The sequence below is a fragment of the Chiloscyllium plagiosum genome, unplaced genomic scaffold, assembly GCF_037043375.1.
Source record: "Chiloscyllium plagiosum isolate Xiang-an unplaced genomic scaffold, Cpla_swu_hap1 HiC_scaffold_31, whole genome shotgun sequence".
NCBI lineage: Eukaryota > Metazoa > Chordata > Chondrichthyes > Orectolobiformes > Hemiscylliidae > Chiloscyllium > Chiloscyllium plagiosum.
Genome location: NW_028270169.1, coordinates 30,604,025 through 30,631,706, shown reverse-complemented (window position 1 = coordinate 30,631,706; position 27,682 = coordinate 30,604,025). Strand labels below are relative to the sequence as shown.

General features: G+C 40.7%; 1 protein-coding gene across 4 annotated transcripts in view; it reads right to left on the bottom strand.

Annotated features, from left to right (window-relative positions):
- The window catches only part of rabgef1 (RAB guanine nucleotide exchange factor (GEF) 1), a 41,243-nt gene extending 29,272 nt beyond the window's left edge, over window positions 1-11,971 (bottom strand). For 3 of the 4 annotated variants that reach the window (XM_043718538.2, XM_043718539.2, XM_043718540.2), the window contains exons 1-3: window positions 11,829-11,971; window positions 2,796-2,978; window positions 1,692-1,849 (exon numbers count right to left, since the gene is read on the bottom strand). In XM_043718538.2, the coding sequence (XP_043574473.1) occupies window positions 1,692-1,849; window positions 2,796-2,974 (337 nt within the window). In that variant the 5' untranslated portion in view covers window positions 2,975-2,978; window positions 11,829-11,971. The remainder of the gene's footprint in view (window positions 1-1,691; window positions 1,850-2,795; window positions 2,979-11,828) is intronic. The other variant, XM_043718541.2, reaches the window with a different exon arrangement.
- Between the last annotated feature and the right edge of the window lie 15,711 nt (window positions 11,972-27,682).

Below are 27,682 nucleotides of genomic sequence, written 5' to 3'. Positions count from 1 at the left end.
GAAGCCAACCTATGCATACAAACATGCTTTTTACTACCGTAGCACAGGTGGGAATTGGAACAACTCAGAGGAATTTTACAGCTACAGGATTAAATTAAGTTTTTAAATAAACCACTTATTTTTTCAAATAGATTTAGACAAAAGAAAATAGGAAATCTACTGAAAGAAAGTGCAATACTGAAACTAAGTAAAAGTGGGCCTATTTTCACACTGTGAATATCATTGTCTCATGTTGAAATGCAAACTGAGCCCAAACATGGAATATAACTAATGATGTGCAGATAAGTGAGCGTACTTACTGAAAAATTAAGTTATTTAAGTAAGCTTTAGCTTGAAAACCAGAAAAGGTTTCAGATTTTTTGGAAACAAAGTAAACTGTGCTGTGAATGGTAGACATCCTATGACCCCAGTGGCTGAGTCTGCTAATTTGTGCCAAATGAGTAACAGTGCAGACTTGTCAACTAAGATATGAATGGAAGCTGTGCAAACTAATTTAACACAAATTCTTTATAGCCAGCTGAGGAAATTTTAATCTTGAGTGCAAGAGACTGGATTTAAGTGTAGATTTCAAAGAAATCACTGCACCATCTAGCTTCCCTGAAACAATCTTATTCATGGTCATTTGTCCACAAATACCTGAACATGAAATACCCACCAAAACAGGCCTCAAGATGGTGAGAAAGCAAATGGAAGCACTTGTTCTATCACCACTGTGCATATTTAATGCAAAGTGTGCAATTCCAAAGCACCAACATTTCTCTTCTTGAGTAGATAATACTTGGGGAGTAAGAACAAGCTGAAATCTATTTGGGATTATGCATTACAGAAAGAAAATATAATTAAATTGAAAACAGAATAAAGGTGCCACTGGGAAGAAAACAAACAGGAACCTGAAGCACCGGATTAAGGTAGATTTTGTCCTGTCCCGTAACTAAACTCTCAGTTTAGCATGGACCAGAGATGCAAGCTGCACTAGTAGTGGTATCACCTTCTCTGAAGTAGTTTTCCATCTTAAGTTGTTTTTAATGGCTGTATACAGTTCAACAGCCATTTTAATATAGCAATTTTGTTGCTCCTGATCATAGATAGTAAAAAATTATGTAGATGCTGAAAATCTGACCTCTATGCAAAATACTGGGCACACTCAGCAAATGGGAAATAGGAAATATGTTATCATTTTTCAGAATGTTTTTCAAATCAGCTATATTGTAGAACTGGAAGGTAATCAAATGATAAACCTCAAACAAAATTAACATTTCATTAAAATATTTATTGTGGGCACATTATGTAAAACAAGACCCACCTTTTAAATCATAACATCCAGAACAAGAGGTGTAATTTTGAAGGGTTATTGAAATGGTGTAAACAGCTTATTGTTTTCCACCGGGATCAAAGAAATTAGGGAGTAAACATACACTGCATTTATCCTGTAAATCACTCGTCAATTTCATTCTTAGAGTTTCCATAATAGCTTCACTTCCTGATTCTTGTCAATATAATGACTCCACACGTAAGTATGCAAAACACTGACACAAGAATTATTTTTATAGTTTTAAAAATAGTACAAGAACTTTATACTAACATTTGCAATCAGAAATATTCGGCAAACACAAGGCTAAATTGTAAAAGATGCTTGTTCTCAGAAAAGCAAGAAGATTTATGCTCAGTTCAAGCATTTCCAAGCTATTTACCTTTCTTTGGTGCAGCCCGGGATGATGGACTGAAGAACTTTTTGACAGTCTGGACTTTTCTTTTTGTCTCATTTGTTTTTTTCTCTTCAAATTTAGAAAAGGTGAGTGATGGAGCCCCTTGACTGCTAGCATAAGCAGCTTCCTCTTCACGCTGTAAACTTTGTATTCAAAATATTAGATTAATATACAATATAAAAGCAAATGTTTAATGCATACTGCAGAGGGTCTATCATCTTATGTAACAAACTAACCTGCTTAGATAGATTTTACATGCTTAAATTTTTTTAACCTATTGCTTAACCAATAACCTACTTAGTCAGAAATATCCACTTCGATTAAATAGAAAGGTTGTTTCAATTACAGACATAAGGAAAAAAACAATGTCCAAGAATTCCTTCAGAAGGAAGCAAAAGCAGAAAGAGACACCAATTGCAAAAAATGTACAGGAGAAAGCAAAAATCAGAGAAACGCTGCACAAATTCAATGGGAACATTAGTCCAGAAACTTAACTGCTTCATAAATTAAATCAATAATGCAAAAGAGTTTGTCCTGGTGCTCAAAAAGTTCGAACTACATTTCACACAATGTGGAATGCGTTATATCCACTCAACTTTATTTTCTGTTAGCTTGGTGCTCTGTTACCATGCTGTAAACTTCAGCATAATAAGGGTTCCAGACCTATAACACTTGTTCTATGTAGCCTAGAACCACATCATATTTAAAAATCACACAACACCAAGTTATAGTCCAACAGGTTTATTTGCAAGTACTAGCTTTCAGAGTAGCATTCCTAAAGCTAGTAATTCCAAATAAACCTGTTAGACTATAACCTAGTGTTGTGTGATTTTTAAATTTTGTTCACCCCAGTCCATCACCAGTACCCCCCTATCATTTGGCATTTAAAGACAGATTTTTTTCCCCAATATGTCTATTGTTTAAGGGATTTATTTCTTTAAAGAAATACTCACTACAGATGAACAAAAGCAACTAGCAATGTTGACAGATGTCATGCTTGACAAAAAAAAAAAATTCCTATATGTCATTCTTGGAATGTGTCAAGGATATTGCTGGTAGAGTACAAAATAATCAAATCAGAAGCACTACCGTTCTGCAAGCTCCCAATCTTCCTGAATTTGTCGTTGTCTCGCTTTGCTGTATTCTTCTCTCCAACACTTGGAACAAAAACCTTGCCAAGCAGGATTTCCATAGTAACCACACCCTTTCTTACACAGCAGTTCTGACTGGTCCACATGAATTCCTCTTCGTTCTGATTTCAAGCTCATATTTCTATTGGAAAACAAAACAAAGTTACAGTAAAGACAAACTAAAACCTGATAGACACAGGTCTGCATAAAACAGCTATGTAACACTGATAAAAGGTCATTAAATAATTTACTAAATCCTAAAATAATAATGATTGTTCAGATAAAATTACTGGTCATTGAATTGACTTCTTTCTTGTAGTTATATTAAAAACAAAAGGCTTACAAATTCAGAGCACAGCTTTAAAATAAAATTAAAATGTTAGAGTAATGAATACATCACAAATATCACTTGATCTTACGCTTGTAGTCACCATGTCAGGCAATGATACTTGGGTAACTTAGAGATGACATGAAGGTGGGATTTGCACATGGTGATATGGGCACATGATTGCAGCCAAATAAGAGGCTCAGATAGTGCATATACCAGCTTGAAGGAGGGCATGTTTGCATCGGAGTTCTGCCGCAGAAGAGACCTTCCATACATCCTTTGACCAATAGCCAGGAAAGTGGAGCACTCCCAACATATCTTTGGCATAGGGATTTGCACATTATCAGTAAGAATGTGTGTCCAGGTTTATAAACAACCATAACTTTACTGGAACAGGACAGATCTGAACCACTGGGACAGTCTCCACCCGAATAAAGCAGGGACCAATGTTCTTGTGAAAAGGGTAAATAGGGTGTCAACAAGACTTTAAACTAGGAAGTGAAGGTGAAGGGAAAGGTAAAAGTTAAGAAGTGTCATGGCCAATGGGAAACAAAGCAGCAGGTTAACGTATGTGGGGAGGGATTCAACTGCATGGAAAAGGATGAAAAAAAAATTAAAAGAAAGGAGAACTCAGGAGCAGTTATTAAAGTCTCCAAACACACTGCCCTATTTTGTGTTTGAGAAAGGGTTAGGATGCAAATTTCAAGCACACAGAATAAAGGGATGACAATGAGAAGAAAGATGGCAAATACAGGACTGAAGATATTGTATCTGAATGCATTCAGTATATGAAATAAGGTAAATGAGCTTGCAGCAGATAGAAATTGGCAGGTATGTGGTGGTTATCACAGAGACATGGCTGCAAGGGGATCAGCACTGGGAGTTAAATATCCAAGGATATACATCCTATCGAAAAGACAGGCAGGTGGGCAGAGTGGAGGCTGCCTCACCAGTAAGAAATGAAATTAAATTAACAGCAAGAGACAATGTTGGGTCAGATGATGTAGAATCTGTGTAGGTAGAGCTGAGGAACCGAAAAGTTAAAAAGTCACAATGGGAATCATGCACAGGCTTCCAAACAGTAGTTAGGATGTGGGGCACAGGATACATCAGGAGATAGAAAAGGCATGGAAGAAAGGTAAGGTTACAGTGATCATGGGGGACTTCAATATGGGACTGGGAAAATCAGGTTGGTAGTGGATTGCCAGAAAGGGAATTTGTGGAATGTCTACGAGAAAGTTATTTGGAGCAGCTTGTGGTGGAGCCCACAAGGGCACAGGCAATTTTGATATAGTGGTGTGCAATAAGGCAGACTTCATAAGGGAGCTTAAGGTGAAAGAACCCTTAGGAGGCATTGAACATAACATGATAGAATTTACCTACAATTTGAGAGGAAGCAAGTGGAATCAGATGCAATGGTATTACAACTGAATTAAGGCAACTACCAAAGCAGAAGGGAAGAGCTGACCAGAGCTGAGTGGGAAAGGAGCCTAGTAGGAAAGATAATGGAACAATAATGGCAAGAGTTTCTGGGAGTAACACAGCAAAAATTCACCCTGAGGAAAGAGAAGCATACCTAAAAGGGAGGATGAGGCAACCGTGGATGACAAGGGAGGTCAGAGACAGCATTAAAGCAAAAGAGAAAACATATAATGCAGCAAAGGGCAGTTGGAAGCCAAGTTGGAAGCCTACAAAGACCCATTCCTCAGTAAGGATGTACTGGTCCTGCAGAGAGTCCAGAGGAGGTTCGCGACAATGACCGCAGGAATGAAAGACCTAACACATAATGGCCCTCATCTATACTTGATGGAATTGAGAAGGACGAGGGATAATCTAATTGAAACTTACAGAACACTGAACGGCCTGGACAGAGAGGACGTTGGGAAGATGTTTTCATTAGCAGGAGATTCTAGGATCCAACTGCATAGTTTAGAGTAAAGGGAAAACCCTTTAAAACCTAGATAAGGAGAGACTTCTTCTGCTAGAGGGTGGTGAATCTATTGAATTCATTGCCACAGAAGACTATGAAGGCTAGGTCTTTGAGTATATTTACAACAGAGATAGCTAGGTTTATGGTTGTCAAGGGGATCAAAGGTTATGGGGAGAATGGGGTTGAGAAACTTATCAGCCATGATTGAATGGCAGAGCAGACTCCATGGTTCAGTTTCTGCTCCTATGTCTTATGATTTTAAGGTCCAACTTCAGCAGCACAGATGAAGCGCAAGCACAACAATGTCTGATGAGTGAAGTGTTATTTCAGCACACCAATGGTCAGCTCCAGTACATCTTATACATTAACTTGCATGATTCACTGCCTGTGATCACATATCAGCTACATGCGTATTAGGAAACTGAGAATCCCAGCAAAGTTGCATTCTCACTCTGCCTGCATCTTTCAGGTTAAGAGAGGATGAAATGTACTCATGATAATGGTTATCACGCCACACTACGCACAGACATACTAAACATTCAAAGTTTTTTTTCAAAGAAGAGGGCATATTACTAATGGTTGTCTGGCAAATCCTTGTGTGGATCACAAAGCCCCAAGAGGAACCATGAAATATTATACTTGAAGAAGGTGCCAAAGGAACTTCAAATAACAAACCTTCAGAGCAGGAGATAGAATTCAAAACAAAATACACTGTGATTTCTTGCTGCTGCAAAGACAATGAAAGACTGACTACCCCTCTCAGCAGAATTATGGTCTAAAGTGCAGGCATGTTTGTGTTTACCCTTTGAAGAATATACAAAAAGAGGTTAAAAATCAACTGCAACAACTGGACCTGTATGTGTGTATATGAGCAGATGTGCCAGTGTGCTTAGAAGCTCATAGCTTGAAAACAGCCATTAGATATCTCTGCACTGCAAGTAAAGAAAGACACTCTCATACTGGTTGTTAAAAACTAAGCACTGAAGTCACCATTAAAAAGGAAACCGCACAAAAGCCTGTTAAGGTAACTTGCTAAGCCAAGAATTTCAAAAGGAACCGCAACAGTACCAACATTGGAATTATCAGCATCAACAGCTTCAACATGTCACATTCACCATTGGGATCATCACTTTTTTAAACTTATTTTTCTCATTTTTGGTTTGAAACTGAGAATTGAAATTGAGAACTGAACTTTGAACATCAGCTTTTTTCTTATAATACAAGGAGAGAACAAAGAAGGCTAGAAAGTTAATGCAGGCTAATTACTGTTCCAAGGATACTGTAGACAATTTGGTACCTCAACGCTGCTTTTCTGAGGGACTGACAGCTGGTTGGATGTTGAATTGGTCAATCAAGTAGGAGAGGTGCTGGCCAGCTAATCACAGATAATGTTGAAGAAAAAAGGAGAAAATAAAAAAAACTGGTTCTGTCTGGGTTTTGAGCAGGAGGCAGTTTTGTGTTTTGAAATCTTTTGGACAGTGTTGCTTTTGTCTTGCTCTCTCTGGTTTCAGCTTGGTTATTGACTTGTTGAATGTTCTAAGACGATTTCTGCTGAGGCCATTTTCATTAACTGGTGACATCAGAATTCAAGCAAGATACATAATCCTATGTGCCTCTAATACAACCAATCATCGAAGCATTTCATGAAAGCCTTTCATTCATCATCGAAACATTTACTGAATTGCAAATTACAATTCTTTTATTTTCCTTTATAATTTATCCCATAACTATGTGCGTCAGTAAGATGATCAAAGAAGATTGGGCTTAGATCATAGATATTAATTAGAATACCTGTTGTTTATCTGTGTTCTGTTAAAGTTACGCTACTAATAATAAATTGTTAACTCATGTTTAAGTTACAAACCTGGTGCCCAAGATAAAGTCTGGTTGGGAACACTTGAGCAAATTTGTGGGTCAATAAATATTTTAATTTCACTGTGTTGTGAATCCAGTGGTAGTGAGTTATTTTGTTTGGCTTCTTATCCCCATGTCATAACATCATGCTTCTAAGAACTGGTTTGCATGTCTTTTTAACTGTGATCTGATTACGTAATTCATATTTCTAAACTGTGTGTGTGTCATGTTTATTATCTTTTCTTGTTTTTAATAGTTAATAACTCTAACTTGGTAAATTTGGCTTCCTTTTAAATAAACGCATTCAGATTGGGAAAAAGATATCCATACATGAGGGGAGGAGTTCCTTTTTAAAAAAAAACTTGAAAACCCAAACTAAAAGGAAAACCAGTTCATCCCTCCTTACTTGGGAACACACTTTAACCTAATCATAATGATTTAAGGACCCTCTCAAGCGGAGCAGTTATAACAATTGTAGTCAATTCTCAACAAACAGAAAGAGTGAGAGTGACCTTCCTCATGCAACAACACATGGCAAACTGAGATGCAATAAATGTCTCCAGCCCAAATGCTCATTGCCACAGTCACCTTCACAACTACTGGGAATGTAATCTTTGCATTGATCCTATGTTGCAGTTGTGGCTGCAACAGGTAACAGATTTCAGTGCACTCATACATTTTGAGATGAGACACTATAGGTCAATTGACTCAACCTTGACTCTGGTGGAACAATTTTAACCTAATTCACCTCTCAGAAAGGAAACTGCTGAAACTGAATGCAATTCCCCGGTAGAGTACAAAACCAGCATTTCATTCAGTATCACAGGTTATCCTCCTAGCTTTGGATTCGGAGTACCCCCATTATTTCAAGGAAGGAAAGTAAGGAGATAATTTCCTGGGGTGCATGTGAGAACTGGTAGCGCTACTGGAAAGAGTCCTGTCAACAATAAAAGTGGACAACAGTCATACAAATCAGAAAAAAAGTAATCTGCTTAAAGTCTAAAAGATCTGGGCGGCACGGTGGCACAGTGGTTAGCACTGCTGCCTCACAGCGCCTGAGACCCGGGTTCAATTCCCGCCTCAGGTGACTGACTGTGTGGAGTTTGCACGTTCTCCCCGTGTCTGCGTGGGTTTCCTCCGGGTGCTCCGGTTTCCTCCCACAGTCCAAAAAGATGTGCAGGGTCAGGTGAATTGGCCATGCTAAATTGCCCGTAGTGTTAGGTAAGGGGTAAATGTAGGGGTATGGGTGGGTTTCGCTTCGGCGGGTCGGTGTGGACTTGTTGAGCCGAAGGGCCTGTTTCCATACTGTAATGTAATCTAATCTAATCTAATCTAATCTAAACAATTTAGATCTGTGTTGACTAGAGCAACTGAACATGAGACAATACATTTTCTCAGATCACATAAAGGGTACTATTTTAATTAGCATTGGTAGTTTCATCATGTAATTAAAGTGGTAGGAAGTATGAACCCATCCGTTATCACAAGACTCGGGGACTGCTTATGGGAGAACTACGTACCACTGAGCCAGGCAGTATACCCGAGACAAACCTGAAAATTGTAATACCAACTCAAAAGAAAAGATGCTGAATAGACAGCCACACCCTCAGGGATAAACATTCCCACTTGCCACTGCTAAATCAAGATTTAATTAATATATGCATTTTTCCTCAGAATATTGATGCATTGGAATAAATAACAGTGGTACCTCAGTATTTGCCAATATTAAAGTACAGGACAGACAACTAGGTCATGGTAACAGCATAAAAAAAACAGGGGCTTTCCAATTTGCCAGCTGAGGCCTGCAGCCAAACATTGTAAACAAAAATCAGTCACCTTGAAATATTGTGATAGATGTGAAGATAGCTATTGAAGTTAAATACTTAATTGCCCACTAATGTTACATTTGTTTGAATATGCCTTTGTTTCTGCCTGAATATTGGCAATTTGCATGGCTCTTACTGTGATCAATCTCTTTTAATGTAAAATCCATTTCCAAAAAAGTTACAGCGGCATACAAGATAAACAGACAGTTCCTGTACCAATGAATCTCGATCAGTAATTTAGAGTCAATAATTGGAGTTCCCTTACTTTCATCCTTAATTACACCTTTTCTGCAAAACAAAATATTAAATAACATTAGCTCCGCATCCCTACAATCCAGCCCTGCACCTCACTCCCATTTTTAATATGTCAACCTGTATTGGGGGGAATCTGGGATTTTTGGGAACTGAGTAAGCAATCATGTCTCACCAAAACAATTTGATTCTACACAGAATCTGAACCAGGAAACATAGTCAAATCGTGTGCAAAAAGCAAAATGAGTGAAGGAAAGACAGAAGTTAGAGAAATAAGAAAGAAAAAGTTACTCTGAAACAAATAAGCATTTAAATTTTATTTCAGACCTTCAGTTATAATTAAAATTAGATGAAAATTAATTTTCAGTGTTGGAAGAGTCTGGTGTACAGTAATTAACAACCTGCTGTTTAAAAGTTGCTACACTGTCTGGGCAGGCCCCAATTTTTCTAGGAATTTTAATGGTATAATCTCAAAAGCACTGCAACTCCATGACCTTCCATTTATTTCAATGCCAAATTGCTCAGTGGCATTACCAGTTTTCACTGTAAATGTACAGTCACCAGATACTGCTGCCCAAAAATACTTTTGTCTTTAGTCTAAATCTGAGCCATAACTTTTTCATTGCCTTGATGAATCTAACCACCAGCCCTTGAGGTTTGATTGCATTATTATCACCAAATTATCCAATATAAACAGTTGGGAGAGTACTACTGATCAGAAACTACTACAGGACCAGTCAGATAAATAAATAGCTACAAGAGTATGTCAAAACACTAGCAGTTTCTGTGACAAGTAATGACCTACTGACTCACGCCTGAGAGACAAAGTCTAATTAGACAGGACGTTACAACACTTTGCAGAAACAACTCAAAATACTTCACAAACTATTCAAGCAGGACCCAACTGGTGAGGAAATAGAATGTTTAATTCTGCATATTATTTTCATCTCTAACGGAAGTATAAAAAACTGCCTTCCTTTCGAGAACCCAGGGCATTGCAAATTACTTCACAGCCTACTCTTCAAGATTTGGAGATGCCGGTATTGGACTGGGGTGTACAAAGTTAAAAATCACACAACACCAGGTTATAGTCCAACAGGTTTAATTGGAAGCACACTAGCTTTCGGAGCAACGCTCCTTCATCAGATGATTGTGGAGGGCTCGATCGTAACACAGTATTTATAGCAAAAATTTGCAGTGTGATGTAACTGAAATTATACATTGAAAAATTGATTGTCTGTTAAGCTTTTCATCTGTTAGAATACAGTGATAGTTTCACTTCTTTCATGTGTAAATCACCAAACCCTTTTTTTTTAAAGTTGCATTCTCGGGTTAGCTGTTAACAACGGTGATAGCTAGACAATATGTTGAAGGTTCTGGATTAGTGGTGCTGGAAGAGCACAGCAGTTCAGGCAGCATCCAAGGAGCTTCGAAATCGATTTCAAAGCTCCTTGAACTGCTGTGCTCTTCCAGCACCACTAATCCAGAATCTGGTTTCCAGCATCTGCAGTCATTGTTTTTACCAATATGTTGAAGGTGTTACATTGCATTTTGCTCAAAAATTGCATACATTCATGTAGAACTCTGAGCTCAAAAACTGCATGAATTTATGTAAAACTCTGTTATCTCACTTTTTAGATTAGAATCAATCTAAACATCAGGTCATAGACAGAGAGCACTGGGGGCTAACACCTTCAACATATTGTCTAGCTATCACCATTGTTAACAGCTAACCTGAGAATGCAACTTTTTAAAAAAAGGTTTTGTGATTTACACATGAAAGAAGTGAAACTATCACTGTACTCTAACAGATGAAAGGCTTAACAGACAATCAGTTTTTCAATGTATAATTTCAGTTACATCACACTGCAAATGTTTGCTATAAATTCTGTGTTACGATCGAGCCCTCCACAATCATCTGATGAAGGAGCGTTGCTCCGAAAGCCAGTGTGCTTCCAATTAAACCTGTTGGACTATTTTTCAAGGGTTAAGAGTTGAAATTAAGGGAAATGCAGCAGCCACTTTGAGTACAAGTAACTTGTTCTGGTAACTTATTCTCCAACCCACATGGGATTGAGGTCTCTAAAACGTGAGGGCTAAATTCACGGGTCACAGTGACATCTGATAGGAAACCCCGGGAGAGAAGATGCGCGTCTGCGGCCGGATTCACTTCGCTGAAAGGGCATGCAGTCCATCTGGATGTGAACTGGTGCGGGAGAAGCTTGGAGTTGGACAAGTGCCGTGGATCCCCGTCGAAGATTAAAATCAAGGCTTCAGTCCTGACTAAAGACAATCTCGATCGAAACGCCTGTTTCTCTCCACAGATGCTAGCTACTTGACCCCGCTGTACGTTTAACTTTGTTTTGTTTTGCTTCAGTTTAAATGGCTCATCCGGGTTTATTTACGTTCTCAAGTCTCGGGACTGAGATTTGAACCTGTGACCTACTCTGAGAGGAGGAGGAGGAGCGCTATCAACCTGACCAACACTGGGATGTAGTAGTACAGTTAAACACAGATCGCATTAACTCTTCCCATCTCTCTCTCGGTGTTTGTGTACCAGCTCCCCACACCCACACCCACACCCACACCCACACCACGCCTCGGTGCCTACCCTTTCCCCACAGCAATCGATGGCTGCTAAGGGAGGACAGCCCGGCCCTGCGGAGCAGGGAGCTGCCTGTACGCCGGCGGCCGGTCCCCAACTGCCGCTACCCGACTCAATCGACACGGACCGGGCTGTGAAGATCGGTCTAACACCGCAATCAATCATTTCGTGCGACACCATCGGAAAGCGGGTCTCACCTGGATCGCTGTCCGAGTCGCTCTCTGTCTCTTTCTTCCTCTTCCTCCAGCTCCAGCTCCCGGCGGAATTTTCTTCCTTCGCTTCACCAACCGCTGAGGCGCGCGACTCCTGGGCGTGGGGGCCTCATTGCGTCATCGCGCACAGAGCCGCGCAGTGACGTGTAGACGCACTGACGTCACGGCCCTTGGACAGTTTCTTCCCGCCCCGTAAAGTATCAAAGTTGCACGATTGGGGAAGTTGCGCTATGGTCTAACATGGTGACTAGATTAGATTATTAGATTACATTACAGTGTGGAAACAGGCCCTTCGGCCCAACAAGTCCACACCGACCCGCTGAAGTGCAACCCACCCATACCCCTACATTTACCCCTTACCTTACACTACAGGCAATTTAGCATGGCCAATTCACCTGACCCTGCACATCTTTGGATGGTGGGAGGAAACCGGAGCACCCGGAGGAAACCCACGCACACACGGGGAGAACGTGCAAACTCCACACAGTCAGTCGCCTGAGGCGGGAATTGAACCCGGGTCTCTGGCGCTGTGAGGCAGCAGTGCTAACCACTGTGCCACCTTCTCAACGGTCTGGTTGTGGGCATCCGCAGCACTTGTACAAGACTATGGTAGCCATGATGTGGAGGAGCCGCTGTTGGACTAGGGGTGGACCAAGTTAAAAATCACACAACACCAGGTTAAAGTCCAACAGGTTTATTTGGAAGCACTAGCTTTCGGAGCGACGCTCCTTCATCAGGTGGTTGCGCTTATCAGGAGCAGCGCTCGGAAAGCTAGTGCCTCCAAATAAACCTGTTGGACTATAACCTGGAGTTGCGTGATTTTTAACTTTGTTCAAAACTGCCCTGGCCAACACATAAAACGAATGTTGTGTAACTCCAAGCTCCACTGCACTAGTTCATATCAAGACGGATTGCCTATCCATTCATCTAAATGATAGCACCTGTATCTGCGCCCCATCCCCTTTTTGTTCCCAACCATCAGAGCTTCCAATGAATGCAACTCGTGATCAGGCAATTTTGTCCTCTCATTTCAGAGAGAACCCGTCAATGCAATGATGCTCTGTCTGCTGTAAATTGGGAAGATATCTCAACCTGCTGACTGTTGTTTCTGGCCGTTAGATGTCTACCTGTGATGTTTGAGGGCATAAAGCGCCATTGTTGGGATTGGTACACTGAACAAAATTATTTCTGACCATTCTTCTATTTTATACTCTCCAAATATACCGGCCATAGCTTAATTTGAGAGAGTGAGTTATTGTTACATTTGTTGTTACATATATCCAGAAATATATAGTGAGAATTGTTTTGTCCTGTCACATCAAGTACCATTTTGAGTTACGAAAAGAATAAGAAAAAATTACATAAATGGAGTTTATCTTCTGTACAAGGGGTCATCAAATAGTGCTCCAGGATTTCTGCAAGGTGTCCCGGGCATCAAGGAGTCTCTGCTCTGAATACAGCAATGATGACCCCACCACTAGTCCATGGATCAGGCCTACCATAGTTGGGAGAACCTGCTCCAGGCACCATCACTGCCACAGCCAAAGACCCGCAAGACCAAGCTCTGGGCTTACCACAGACGGAGTCATCACCAACTGCCAACAACTCGCCGAGTCCAAGCTCCAGGTATACCACAGCCAGGACTCTCCACTCCAGGCACCGTCACCACTGCAGCCAATGACCCTCTAGGCCGACCACAGCCATGGATCCTGGCTCTGAACACTACCAGCACTGCAACCGACACCCTGCCGACACTCTTCCAGCTTCTCCATGACATCAGAAAATGAAGAAAAGCAAAAACAGAAAAAAACACAAAAAAGGAGAGATAGAGAGAAAAGGATGCAGCCTGTCTGGAGCAGACAGGCTGAGGAGCCTGAGAACAACCCTATCATGCCACCACCATCTTGAATTGTAATACTGTCTTTAAGTCATCATGGTTCTGGGTTCACCTCTACTCAGGCACACAATCAAGGCTGATGCACCAACCGAATTCTGCAGGATTAATGCCTTTGTGTTGGAGTGGATGTAAAAGAGCCCATGGCACTATGATGAAGAAGAGCAGGTGCTAACTCCCAATACCATCGTTTATTCCACACATCAACATCACCAGATAAATAGATTATCTGGTCATGTTAGATGGTTGTTTTTGGAGTTTGCCATTGATAAATTAGCTAGACATTTCCTGTGTTACAACAGTGAATACACTTCAAAATTACTTAAATATCAACTGAGGGATCCAGTAGTTATGAAAAGTGAAATGTAGATGCAAATGTTTTTCTTTCCATTGAATATTTAAAAAAGCACTTACTTTGTTGAAAATATTCTCCATTTATCACTAACAAATCAACTGTATTAATTCTTTTACTTTGTAGTAAATACCAATTTGACTTTAATGGCAACACTTTCTCCTTCAAGACAGAGGATGTTGGTTCTGGACCCACTACAGTCTTTCTTGCAAATTTAAAGAGCTTTCGTCTCTCAGAATGGCACCAGGTTGGGATTATATGCCTGCGACAATCCTGGAAATTAGATGTTTTACACTGTTTTCTTCTGCAGCATTGAATACTTAATTCCAACAAATCTCAAATTTAACTAAGATACCAAATTCAAACAATATATCTCCTATTCTTGACTCAGATCTCTTAAAGGGAGGAGTAGCGGTATTCCAGTTAACCTGTTGAGTCTTTTCTGTCATTCACTTCAACTATGTTTGATTTATACCTTAATTCTATATATTCACATCGGTATCAATCCTTACCCCCTTGCAGAACAGAAATCTTATCAATATTCATTTTGACATTTTCAAGTGACCTAGAGTCAGCAGCCTTTCACTTGTGCAGGTGACAGGGAGAGGAAAGAAAGTTCCAAATTTCCACTATTATTTACATCAAAAATGAATTTTTGACATCATCCGTGAATGGTGAAGCTTCAATTTTAAGGGTATGACATTCTGTTCTGGACACTTGCACCAAAGGAGATTGTGAGGATGTTGTGGAGAAAATCACCAGCCCTGGGGTCAGAGTTTATTGTACAAGGAAATACCGGAGAGAGAGAGAGACACCAACAGCACAGTGGTCAGCTGCGAGTCTTCTTTCACCTGGAGCACATGTCAAGATACTTTCATATATTTAGTGATATAATAGATCAGTAATGAGGTAATTGTCTCTGTAACGTGGTTTGGTTATTGTAAACATTGCAGAATCGTTAGTAGTTTAGGTTAAGTCATTGTGGGTTCCAGCACAGTCTTTGTTAATTTCAGCGCCATTGTTGTTAGTTTCAGTGTAGACATTGTCAGTTTCAATATCTGCCTGGGAGTCCATTGCTGTAGTAATGGGCGCTAACTGCTCTTCCTGAGAAGGACGATTACTGCAGCCTGTATCACTCTGTATTGAGTCCGTATCAGACTGTTAGCATTTCTATCAAAGGTGTTGGCTGGACCCAGACACTTCAGCGGGCAGTATACGCCACTCATGTGTATTCTCTCCCCCAGCTGCCTTAAACTAATCAACTCGGTTGTGAGTGCATTGTGCTGGAATTCTGGTGACCCCAGGCAGTATCTGTATTTTCTATGCTGTCTCTCTCCATATCATGGTCTGGTGGCCATCTTGCGTGTCAAGTGGCCAACTTATGGCTAGTGCCCATTTTGTGTATCCACGTGCCTGGTGTCACCCTGCCCCATGCCATCTCCCACTTCATTTCCCTTTTTGTAGTCGAGTAGGTGACTTCAGAGATCTCCTGCAGACTACCCAATTACATATAGAGATAGGTCATCTCTAGGAGCTCCTCCTCTCAAGAGGTATCATGGAGTGCCAATTTCGTTGGGGGCTCTTGCATGGTGACACTTGCTGCTGGTACAATTCTCGTCAGTAGTGCCTTACAATCGAGCTTTAAACACCCAACGCCCAAAAAGAATACCAGCATGAGTGCAATGAGGAGAACTATCCCATGTGCCAAATAGGGTCCCCAAGATTTACCTATCAACCATTTAGCCAGCTGTCTGTAATTGTGGCTCCCTGTCGAAAATTATCTAGCTGGTCTTGGATATTCTTGATGGCTTCTGTCATGTTATAAGAGGCATCAATAAAATGGGTAATACAATTGTCACCAATAATTGTACAAACTCCCCCTTGCTGTGCTAATTTATAATCCACCGGGTAACGTGTCTGCTGTGTGTAGAGTCTGAGTTCAGTCAGCTCTGTGTTAATTGCTTCCAGGGCGTTTGAGGTTCTATTGCCTTAGATAGTCAGGCCACATCCAAGATAACTTCAGTTTTTAGCACTGATTACCCCTGCTGCACCCCTCAAAGATAGAGATCCCAAGAATCCATATCCCAGTGATGACCCCAAAGTGGTGGGGATCTGCCAGTCAGGACAGAACTCCTGACTGATGGAGCGGGTCACTGTCCTTCTCCAAATGTGTCCCCCGCTGGGGCATTGTACAGTAAGGGATGCAATTGTCCCTACTGCGAACAGGTTTGGGAGGTCTGGGGTGTCTGCCACATAAGTCCCCTTAAATAGAAAGACAAATTCTTTCGCCACTCAGTAATGTACATTGTACTGTGCTTCCGTCTGTCTATCCACCCATGTCGCCCTGATCCCCCGGGTGTCTTCCCCTCCCCCCAGCTGGTAAGTATCGACGGGTACATCCATGTGGCAGAGCTGACATGGGTGCCATTGCACTGACCACATATGAATTGTCTGCCTGCGGTCACATTCAAGCATGCCTGCTCGCCGCAGGTGCAGGTAAACAGTCTCCTAGTGACTATACAATGCTGATAAATGCATTGTGTCTGGATGCATGAGTCACTTTTGGGAACCAGTGCATAAACGCATCCCCATCCTTGCCTTGTGAAACAGAGTGGGTAAGTACCGGGTTTTAAATGGGTCTTCCCTTTGCTAGCTGGGGGGCCTAGCCCTATGGACCGGTGGTCCTGCCCAGCTGTACACATCTATCCTGGAATCCCCATTTTGTATGTCCCTATCTGCCCCATACACGGTGCTCAGGAGGTATCTACTGCATACAGGTCGCAAGGGTGGCCACAAATAGGGATTCTACTGATCGTGCCAGTGGGTAACAGACAGTTCGGTTTCCATGCAAACTTATGTGGGTTTTATAGAAGAGGTTATCTTCAAATCCTGACAAGCTCCTGACAGTTGCAACACTTAAAACACAGTGAAATATATACATTTAGCTGTTAAAGTAAAGTTATCAGTCAAAGTCTTTGCTTTCGTCAGGAGATGCAGTCGTGTTTCTGTGTGGTTTGTTCTGTTGGGTTTTCGGTACTCACCCACTGGGGTGACCGTCTTGTCTGCCACTCCTGTCTGTACCTGGGAAATGGTCAATGACATTAGTTTGGTCACAGGGGTCTTTAAATGGTTTTAGTTGGGTCCAGTGCTTCCATCTGCCTTTTCCTTTAACGTCTAGGCAGGCACTGGTGTCCCCATGTCATATGGCCCATTCCATTTTGGGGCAAAGCCTGGTTTGTTGGGCAGTGTTCGCACCAGGACACTGCTTCCTGCTGCTGGGACCTTAGGGAAGATTTCGAGTTCCCCTGCTTTGTCCTTTTTCTCCTGTTCAGGGAATATGAAATTTTTGTCTAATGCCGAGTAATTGGCAGACAGTGTTCATGACCTTGCATGTAAAATGTGTTTCCCTTGGTCGGAATCGATCTTGAAGGGCTCCCCCCGACCTCGTGATTACCTCCTCGGCTAATATTCTGGTTACAGTGTTTGCACTGCAGACTTTGATTGGGAATGCCCCTACCCACCGGCTGAGTTGGTTTGTGATGACCAGGCAGTATGTTTTCCCACGGGTAGGTGGTAGTGGCCCTGTAAAATCCACCTGACGGTGTCCCAGGGTTCTCTAGGTCTGGGCTGGTGTCCCATCCTAACTTTTATGGGTCACCCTGGGTTATGTTGTTCACAAACCATGCATCAGTAGCAGTACTTGGCCACAGCTCTTCCCCCACTAATCTCTCCCTAGGTTTGCTATCATGGCCTCTCTAACTGGATGGGAGAGCCTGTGGTGCAGCTCAAGCAATGTGTTCTGTATACACGCTTGTGCTATCACCTTATCACCTCATCCTCCCCTTTGAACGCACCCTGCAGTTTCCATTGCTCTCTCTTTCTTCCTGCAGGGTGTCCTCCTGTAGCTGCTGAATTTGGATAGCGTCTTTTGCTAATTCAATAGTGGCTGTTGCAGTCTCGTTAATGACTTCTTGTTCCAGGGTTTTCTGAGCTTCTCGGTCTGCAGCATGGTTTCCTTTGAATTTTAGCCAATGTGGATTCTCTTTTGCTGGCTCCTTTTGATGGGCTTTTATTTTTATTACTGCTGCCTCTTTTGGTTGTTCACTGGCATGCAATAGTGCCTGAATTCTTAACTGGTGTCTGATAGGAAATTTCCCCTGTGGTGGTGAACCCTCTTCTACCCTATGCCACCATGTAGCCATGGACTACACTGAAGGCACATTGACCATCGGTATGTATATTCATGGTTTTTCCTTTTGCTAGTTCCAGTGCTTTGGTGAGTTCTACCAGTCTGCTACCTGTGCGGACTGACTTCCATCAATCCTTCTGGACATAACTGCTTCTAACTTATCACTTACCACAGCCAATCCTGATCAGGGCCACCCTGCTCCATATTTTCATGACCTGTCCACAAAAAGTGTCTGGGGGGGGTAACCTTTACTCTCCCCCTATCTTCATCTCTATCTAAATCCCCACAGATGTGCGGTTCCCCCGTATCTAGAATTCCCTCAGCTGGGTTTTCTCCCATATCCCTAACTATTACCATGGACTTACCTGGGGCTAAAAGAACTGCCTCCCACTTTGCCCTTCTCATATTGGAGACAGCCCTCTGTTTCCCTGTGTTTAGCATCTCTACTAGGGTGTGTTTAGTGTGGAGGATGACATTCCCTGTCATTACTATGGGCTTGCTAACCCTAACAGCTCAAGCAGCACAGGGTGAGGCTGCTATGCATCTGAGCAAGCCGATGACTACTGGCCCTTTTGTAGTTGAGTAGTACCCTACGGGCCTTCTGCTACTGTGGTCTTGGGTGACCACTGTGGAGTAAAGCCTTCCCTCATTATTACAGTGGATGTGAAAATCCTTGCTGGGATCTGGCAGCCCTACACCGGGGGCTGATATGAGTTGAGTTTTAAGCTGACTATATGCCTCCTCCTGTTCTGGGCCCTTCTTCCTCACCACATTGGAAATTACAAGTACAAACAGCACCCAACTTTCAACTCAATCTCTAACTGGACTCTGTGTTGTTCACCCCGACAGAATCCAATGTTACCTGACTTTGCCACTTGTGCTTCACAGCTCCTTGTGCCCTTGGCACCTCAATTCCCACCTCAAATCCCAACCTTTGCGTGGGGCGGGGTCTACCCCTCTTAACAACCGATTTAGGGCAGGGCTTTTCAGACAGGCACTACCATGTCCTCTGGCTGTTTCAGCACAAATAGCGGGTTCTTAGAACAGTTAATAGAGTTAACACTTATTCTCCACAGAGATGCACTTAAATTGTTTTTTTAAACTCAATACTGTAGCAAGTTAGACATTACAATCGGTATATCTTTTAAACTGTGTTTTTTGCCTGGTCTGACTCTTCCCGTTTGCAGGTACAAATTGGTTCTTACCCCGGCTCCCCGATCGTGGCCTTTGACCAGGGCACCAGTAATAAGAACCCTGCTCCCAGCGCCAATTGTTTTGGGGAAAAACACTAGTGTTGGAGTCAGAGTTGGGGTTCAATAACAGAGTTTATTGTACAAAGAAATACCGGAGCTCCGGGGAGAGAAAGACACCAACAGCACAGTGGTCAGCTGCGAGTCTTCTCTCAAACCAGAGTACATGTCAAGATACTTTCATGTATTTTGTGATATAATAGGTCAATAATGAGGTTATTGTCTCAGCAACATGGTTTGGTTGTTATAAACATTACAGAATCGTTAATAGTTTAGGTGCAGTCATTGTCAGTTCCAGCACAGCCTTTTAATTTCAGCACAGTCGTTGTCAGTTTCAGTGCAGACATTGTCAGTTTCATTTGCTGTAGTAATGGGCGTTAACTGCTCTTCCTGTGAAGGACTATTACTGTAGCCCTGGCTATTATCACCCTGTATTGAGTCCATATCAAACTGTTAGCATTTCTATCAAAGGTGTTGGCTGGACCCAGACACTTTAGCGGGCAGTATATGCTACTCATGTGTATTCTCTCCCCTAGCTGCCTTAAACTAATCAACTAGGTTGTGAGTGCGTTGTGCCAGCATTTTGGTGACCCCAGGCAGTGTCTGTGTTTGCTCGGCTGTCTCTCTCCATATCATGGTCCGGTGGCCATCTTGTGTGTCAAATGAGCAACGTATGGCTCAGCGGCCATCTTGTGTGTCCGTGTGCCTAGTGTCACCCTGTCCATGCCATCTCCCACTTCAATGAAGAAAACAGACAGCTAAGCCAAATCAGCCTTTCTACCTTTATATTTGTAACAGAGTAAAATTAAACAGTCAACGACCAAGATTGGCTCCAGTGGTTCCTTAACAAAATTTTGAATAACCAATCCTAAACTTCATGAATAATTAATTCCAGACAACGGTTTTGTATCTTAAACAAAAGACTTAACCATTTATTACATAGACAATAACTTCCGCAGAGAAAAAAAAAATCAAACAAGGAAATCTGAAATCAAACAAGGTAATGCTTTAAACTCAAACCATTCACACAAAAATAACGGTCAGGCAAACAAATACAGTTAAGGGATAAATGAAAGAAAATAATGAAACTGGCCAGAATACTCAAATGATTTTCACAATGGTTTGTTTCACTGGCATAGATGTGGACTGCTTGGTTGCTGTTTTGGAACTTTCTCAGTTAACTCAGATAATGGTTGTGATACTTCGAACTGAAATTTCTACTGTCTGGACTTCCAAAGATTAGTGCGGGAGATTATATGGGAGCTTTCAAGTCTTCAGCTGTATTGTCAGCCGCCAATCTCACTTACTCCAGAAAATACAGTGAAAACACTACTCCAACTCTGGTTCTGCCCTGATAGACTGAATGTCTTTTCCCAAGGCCTCAATTACCTCTCAACATCTGTCACCTACTTGAATATAGCAACTCTTCCAGAATTGCTGCAACCAATTTCCAAGTACTATCCTCATTAATAGACAACTTCTGCTATCAATTTAAACACAATGCTCTTCCTGGGATTGCTGTGTCTGTTAGAACCCTTTTGATCAAGTCTCTTCTAGCCCTGTCTCACAAATAATAAAAAGCTTATTTGGTCTGTTCTTTTCCTTTTACCACAAGCTATCCAATAGGCCACAAGTCATTCTCAACTTACAATCCCCGGCTCACAGCTCCAAACCAAAATTGGTACAAGAATAAAAATAATGAAAAATATCAGTGAAGGTCCCAACAAAATGTGAACTATCTATCTGCCGTATTCATAGAATCATCTTAAGCACTTCACTTAGATGGTTCCACACTCCACTCAAGTTTATGCAACCTTTGCTTAGAATTTATCTCCTTTAGCCCTGGTATTAGTCAGGTGAATCTACAGTGCACTATTACAAAAGTCAGTGTTTTTTTTGAGGTGCAGTGCCCGGAATTGACTATTTTGTATTCCAGCTCTCAAGATAAATACCAATATTGATTTTGTACTCCCACTAAATCTTTAAAATTTCTTTACTTAACACCAAATTCTCTCTGCTCATCCACAGCTTCTAGCAAATCAGAAAATGTTTTAATCTATCTTTCATGGATTAAAAGTTGATGACCATGCAGTTTTCCACATTGAACTCTCCTGTCGCAGTTTTACCCATTCACTTAATGTAATAATATCCTAGACCATCCTTTCATTCCAATCTGTTTACTGTGTTACATAACTTAGGTGCTGTGAGTAAGCTGAGATATGCACTTCTGTCTATTTCTTAATCTCAGTTAATTGTACAAAGGGTGAAAAACTTTGTACCCTTGAAAGTCCAGAATAGATCCCTGACAGACGCCTATTTTAATTATATATCCATTACCCTTATTCTTGTTCTCCTAATTCCTAACTAATTCTTTATAAAAGCCAGACGCTTTTATTTTTGGTGAAAGTCTCTTTTGTGGAACCTTTTTTGAATATCTTCTGAAAATCCATATAAATAATCATAAGACATAAACTAGTAGCTGAGGGTTCTATGAATTTAGCATTAATTGTGGGGAACTTATTAGATTGAGTTAGTAGGGACTGAATGATTTAGGATTTGTATAAATACAAATTGATCAGAAAAGCTAGACAAGTACATTATATCAAATAAACCAATTTAAATTGTTTGAAGAGGAAACTGACACACTATAAATGCTATGTCTTGGATTCTTAAAGAGATTAACAGGGTAAATACTGAGAGGATGCTTCTACTCATGGGAGAGTCCAGGACCAGAACGCATGTCTCAGAATAAAGGGGTGCCAATTTAAGACTGAGATGAAGAGGAATTCCTTCTCTCAGGAGTAGTCCATTTGGTCTCTTGAGCCTACTCCACCATACAGTAGAATCATGATCCAACATTCCTCATAACAACTTACCTGTCCTTTCACCATAACCCTTGTTTCCTCAACTGATCATCAATCAATCCATCTCAGCCTTAAATATACACAAAGACTTTGCCCCCACAGCTTTCTGTGGCAACGAGATCCAAAGACTCTCAAACCTCTGAGAGAAGGAATTCCTTCTCATCTTAGTCTTAAGTTGGACCCCCTTTATCATTCTGGTCCTGGACTCTCCCATGAGAAGAAACATCCTCTCAGCATTTACCCTGTTAATCTCTTTAAGAATCCAAGATATTCATAGCCAGTCCCTTATGTAATGTGTCAGCTTCCTCTTCAAACAATTCAAATTAGTTTATTTGACATAATGTACTTGTCTAGCTTTTCTGATCAACTTGTACAAATCCTAAATCATTCAGTCCCTAATAAAAGAAACAAATAGGTTTCCTATAATTATTCCTAAATTAATAGAACCCTCAGCTCCTAGTTTACCTCTCTTATCCTTCCATATGGACAGATTTTGAATTCAAGAGGACAATTCCTGAATCAAATATGGCTTTTTTTAACCCTTGCAACCTCACACCCACATGATTTTCACAATTTAGCCTCTCCAATATCATCCAAACAATCCTCATCAACTACCACCTAATTGCATAACCACTTCACCCAAACTCTCACATTCAGGTCAGCCGTGGTCTTAATAAATGGTGGAACACGCTTGATGGGAGGAATGACCCAATTGTATGGCTAATTTGTAAATTTGTCTAAACAATTCTTCATTTTCAGTTCTGAAAAAGGTAAATCTCAAATTTTGAGTGTAAGACAAGTCTTAAACTAGGAAAAGGCAACTTCAGGACTGATGTCTGGAAATGTATGTAAGAACATAAGAAATATTACATGTGGTGATTAATAATCAAAAGAAGAAATCCCTTTCCATCTCCATTCTAAGTGGGAAACCCTTTATTTTGAAACTGCGCCCTTAGAGTCCTGAACCAGGGAAATCATCCTCCTGGTATCCACCCTGTCAAGCCCCTTCAGTATCTTCCATTTCAATCATAGGGAACCTGTGTTCTTGGTGGAGGTCATTGATGCTGTGGGTCCGACCTATTTTGGAGCAGAGAATTGAAGAAGATACTCTCTATCCAACTACTTAACCTATCTGCATCCCATTGCAAATTCTTTTGTCCTCCTGTCGACTTACTCCTACCTAGCTTTGCATTGTCAGCAAATTGGCTACAGTATATTCTATTTCTTTACTCATGTCATTAATGGAGATTGTAAATAATTGATTCCCAGCACTGATGTGTGATGCACTCCATTTGTTCAAGTTTGCTGATCTGAACATGACTCCATTTATCTCGATTCTGTGTTTTCTGTTAGTCAATTCTCTATCCATATATTATCCCATCACCAAGCATCTTGAGTAGCAATTTTTTATGTGATACCTTCACTTGTTTTATCCAAAGAAATGTGAAATTATTTCAAATAGAATAGTGAAAATCAAACCTCTGACAGTTTTAAAAAATTTTGAATGCTGCAATAGATGGACTATTCAGAAACTGTATGAGTCAAATGGTCCTGCTGATTAGTGCTTTAGCTGATACCTTCTGAAAAAAATAATCCAAATAATAATAATAATAATAATATGTGAACATTGCCCCCATTATGTTTCTGACAATATTGACTTATTTGGACTCTTTTGTGTATTGTGTACATAGTATAACTGGCCATTCTAAATTACATTGCAGGAATCCTGGGATATTTGGTAAGAAATTCTTAGTAAGCCAAGATATGAACAAGAGATTCCATTATTAGTATTGTCAGATATCTTGAATTAAGGCTGGGTTCCAGTGTCAACTCAAGTTTTCACAAAGCATTACAACATAATTAGTTGAGTCATACATGATGAAGAATGCTGATATCCTCTTATGAGGAGAAACACTTCCCCATTTTATTTATGGGTTTGGAAAGGGAAAAATACAGCACAGAAATTGAATCCTATTCTTCAAACTAGTTAAAATCTGATTGTGATTTTATCTGATAATATGTACTTCCAGTTGAATAGCATCTTTGAAAGGGCTAATGTGACTGAGCATATTATCTTGTTACTATCCCATAAAAGTCAAATTAGAAGTTGCAGGCTCCTGATGAAGGTTCAGGCCTGAAATGCTGATTCCCCTTCTCCTCTGATGCTGCTTTTTCCAGCTCCACTTTTTATCCACTGCAGAAAAATCTAAGATAATTTTCACCAAGGATAAAGAAGTCTTGAAGCAGATTTTCAAGAACAGTGAAAAGTTAAACAAGAAATGTATTGAAGCAAACAGAAACAACATTTTGAAGTGAATCACCGCTGTTATTTAATAGCTTTTCTGTGAATCTGAGAGCAAAATACCATAACAATACAAATATATATTTGTAAAATTAAGCAAAACTAAACTAGGATGTGAAGATGACTGAAGAAAGGAGACAACATCTTGAATAAGAACTAACAGCTCATCCAAAGTGAAGCTAAACTTCCTTGAGGAAAGCAGAACCATTCAATACTATAACAGTCAATCTCCTTTAAGGAAGATGTACCATTTCTGTTCAATCACAGACTCAAGTATTCACAAATACTTGAAATATAACAATTATGCATCATATATAAAACATAAAGTTTGCCTTGTTATGTTCTATTGTAACCTTAAACAAAACTGTTAGTGTTACTAAACAACATCAGACAAAACAGAGATGTGATGAACCTCTTAACATCTAAATCATAACCAGTATAGTTTATCAAATGGTTGTAAAGTATCAAATAATTGCACATAATCTTCTTGTTATGCCAGCATAGCTATTATCCAATAGTTAGTTAGCACACGTATGTCTTAACTTCATCCTTAATTGTTCTTTCATTCAGCACTGTATTATGGTTCTATTTTGATTGACTAGCTATCAATTAAATTTGGATTGCATTGTCTGGAATGATCTAAAGGAAAACTAATTGATGTCTCTTGTAAGCTGTGTGTGCCTCACAGCTGCCTTGAAAATACCAACAGGCTGCCTATGAAGATACTTTACAAACAAATTTAAAGTTGCCACAATGAAATGAACAAGTTGTGCCCAATGAAAATAATTAAGTGGAGACATTGCTTGTGACTGCTAGATTACAATCCAGTTTTTAATTTGTGTGCATTAGAAAATGGCGAACAGATGGGTGTATTATACTTTAACTAGAATCAATTGTCTTTTGGCATTTTAGACACAAATTGGGGAGATTTTCAGAGTGAGCTTATCACATGTGAAAATGGAAGTTGTGGAAAATCTGATCCAGTTTCATAGTTGGGCCTCATTTAGATACCACTGTTGAGCTGCTTGTGCTAAAGGTACCTGTATGCTGACTGACAGCCCAAAAGGGGTGGAAACTCGGCAATCCTCAACTCAGCTGAAATTTTATGATAAGTGAAATTGGAAAAAAGGGAAGTGGTCCTTAGACACAGCTCCACAAAGCTGAACATCAAGGCAAGTTTGGTGAAGGAAATCATGAATAGTCCCTATCTGTCTGGCTTTTGGATTGGCCCTTTAAAATTGTTCTGTGCGTGCTCCGCCCAATGATTATTTCAAAATTGCATCAGGATCCTACAAGTGGCATTGAACTCTAGTCCACACGGGATCCAGATTTGACTGTTTCTGCTGGCCACTTGGGCACCCAGGTTAAGGACTCCCACGAAAATGGATAGTAAATAAATGAAGCTGATGGACCAACTGCTGTACTGGATACTTAATCACATTAATACTCAACAGTGTAGACCACCGTCAGCCGCAATTTAATGGCAATTAACTGTCAGGTATATTGCATTGACATTGTGTACAGTTTATACATTTGGCTGTTTATTAGTTTGAACTCACTAACCAATACAGGTGTAAAGTTGAAAATATGAAAAAAAACTACTGGCTAGATCTCTAATCAGAAATATACTTTCTCCTCTAGATTCTGTGACAACTCATCAAAATTTATGCCAAACTAGCTTAGTTAAAAGATTATTCCTCTGTATTCTAGATTACCATTTGTATTGCAGCTCCATGGAACAAAGCATGAGTTGCGGTTTGTCATTGATATGGTACAGCAACTTTATGCATTTTATGAATGTATTATACCAGAGAATTTGGAGACATGAGCAATTTCTCAATGAGAAGTTCTCGTTTCAGACGCAGCACTTCAAGAACTATACACATGGAGACGAGAGGTGGTACAGCACAAACCTTTCAAAGCACAACACTCACAAAACGACACCACTAGTAACAGTTTGTGAGATCAGCATTCTCCAAACACACCGTGATGCATTGGGGAATAAAATCAATTTCAAAAAAGCCATCTGATATTACCTACATTGTAGGTCACACTTGCAAATGGTGGATAAAAATACAGCTTTTATCACTACTTGAAGCTTTTCCAAGTTTTTTTGTTATAGTGCACCTCCAAATAATTTCAAAGCATTTCAACAATTCAATAAATATCTTTTAAATTATATTTGCTACATTTTAGCTCTTTCAAAATAATTAAAATTATTACTAACAGTCTTTAAAAATGCTAGGGTTCGGAATTTCTGTGAAGGGTCTAACAGACCTCTGCATTACATGGCAGAACATAGAACATTGTCAAACAGTGTGGTGCTGGAAAAGCACAGCCGGTCAGGTAGCAGCCGAGGAGCAGGAGAGTTAATGTTTTGAGCATAAGCCTTTCATCAGAATTGAGAGGGTGGTCCAAGGGGGTTGAAAGATAAATGGGGGGGGGGCTTGGGGGATGGTAGCTGGGAATGCAATAGGTAGATAGGTCAGAGAGAGGGTGGAAAGGATAATTGGAAAGGAAGATGGACAGGTAGGACAGTTCAAGAGGGTGATGCCGAGTTGGAAGGTGGAATCTGGGATAGGGTGGGGGGAAGGGAAATGAGGAAACTGGTGAAATCCACATTGATCCCATGTGGTTGGAGGGTCCCAAGGTGAAAGAATAGCACCCCCCACCTCCATCCAAGGACCCAAAGGATCCTTCCACATCCGACATAGATTTACCTGTTCTTACACACAAGTCATCCTGTGTCCATTGCTCTCGATGTGGTCTCCTTTACATTGGAGAGACAGGAAGCCAACTTGCGGAACATTTCAGAGAACATTTCTGGGACACCCGCACTAAACAACCCCAACACCCTGCAACCGAACACTTTAACTCCCTTTCCCACTCCACCAAGAACATGCAAGTCCTCGGCCTCCTCCACCGCCGAACTCTAGCCACCCGACGCCAGGAGGAAGAACACCTCGTCTTCCACTTTGGGACCCTCCA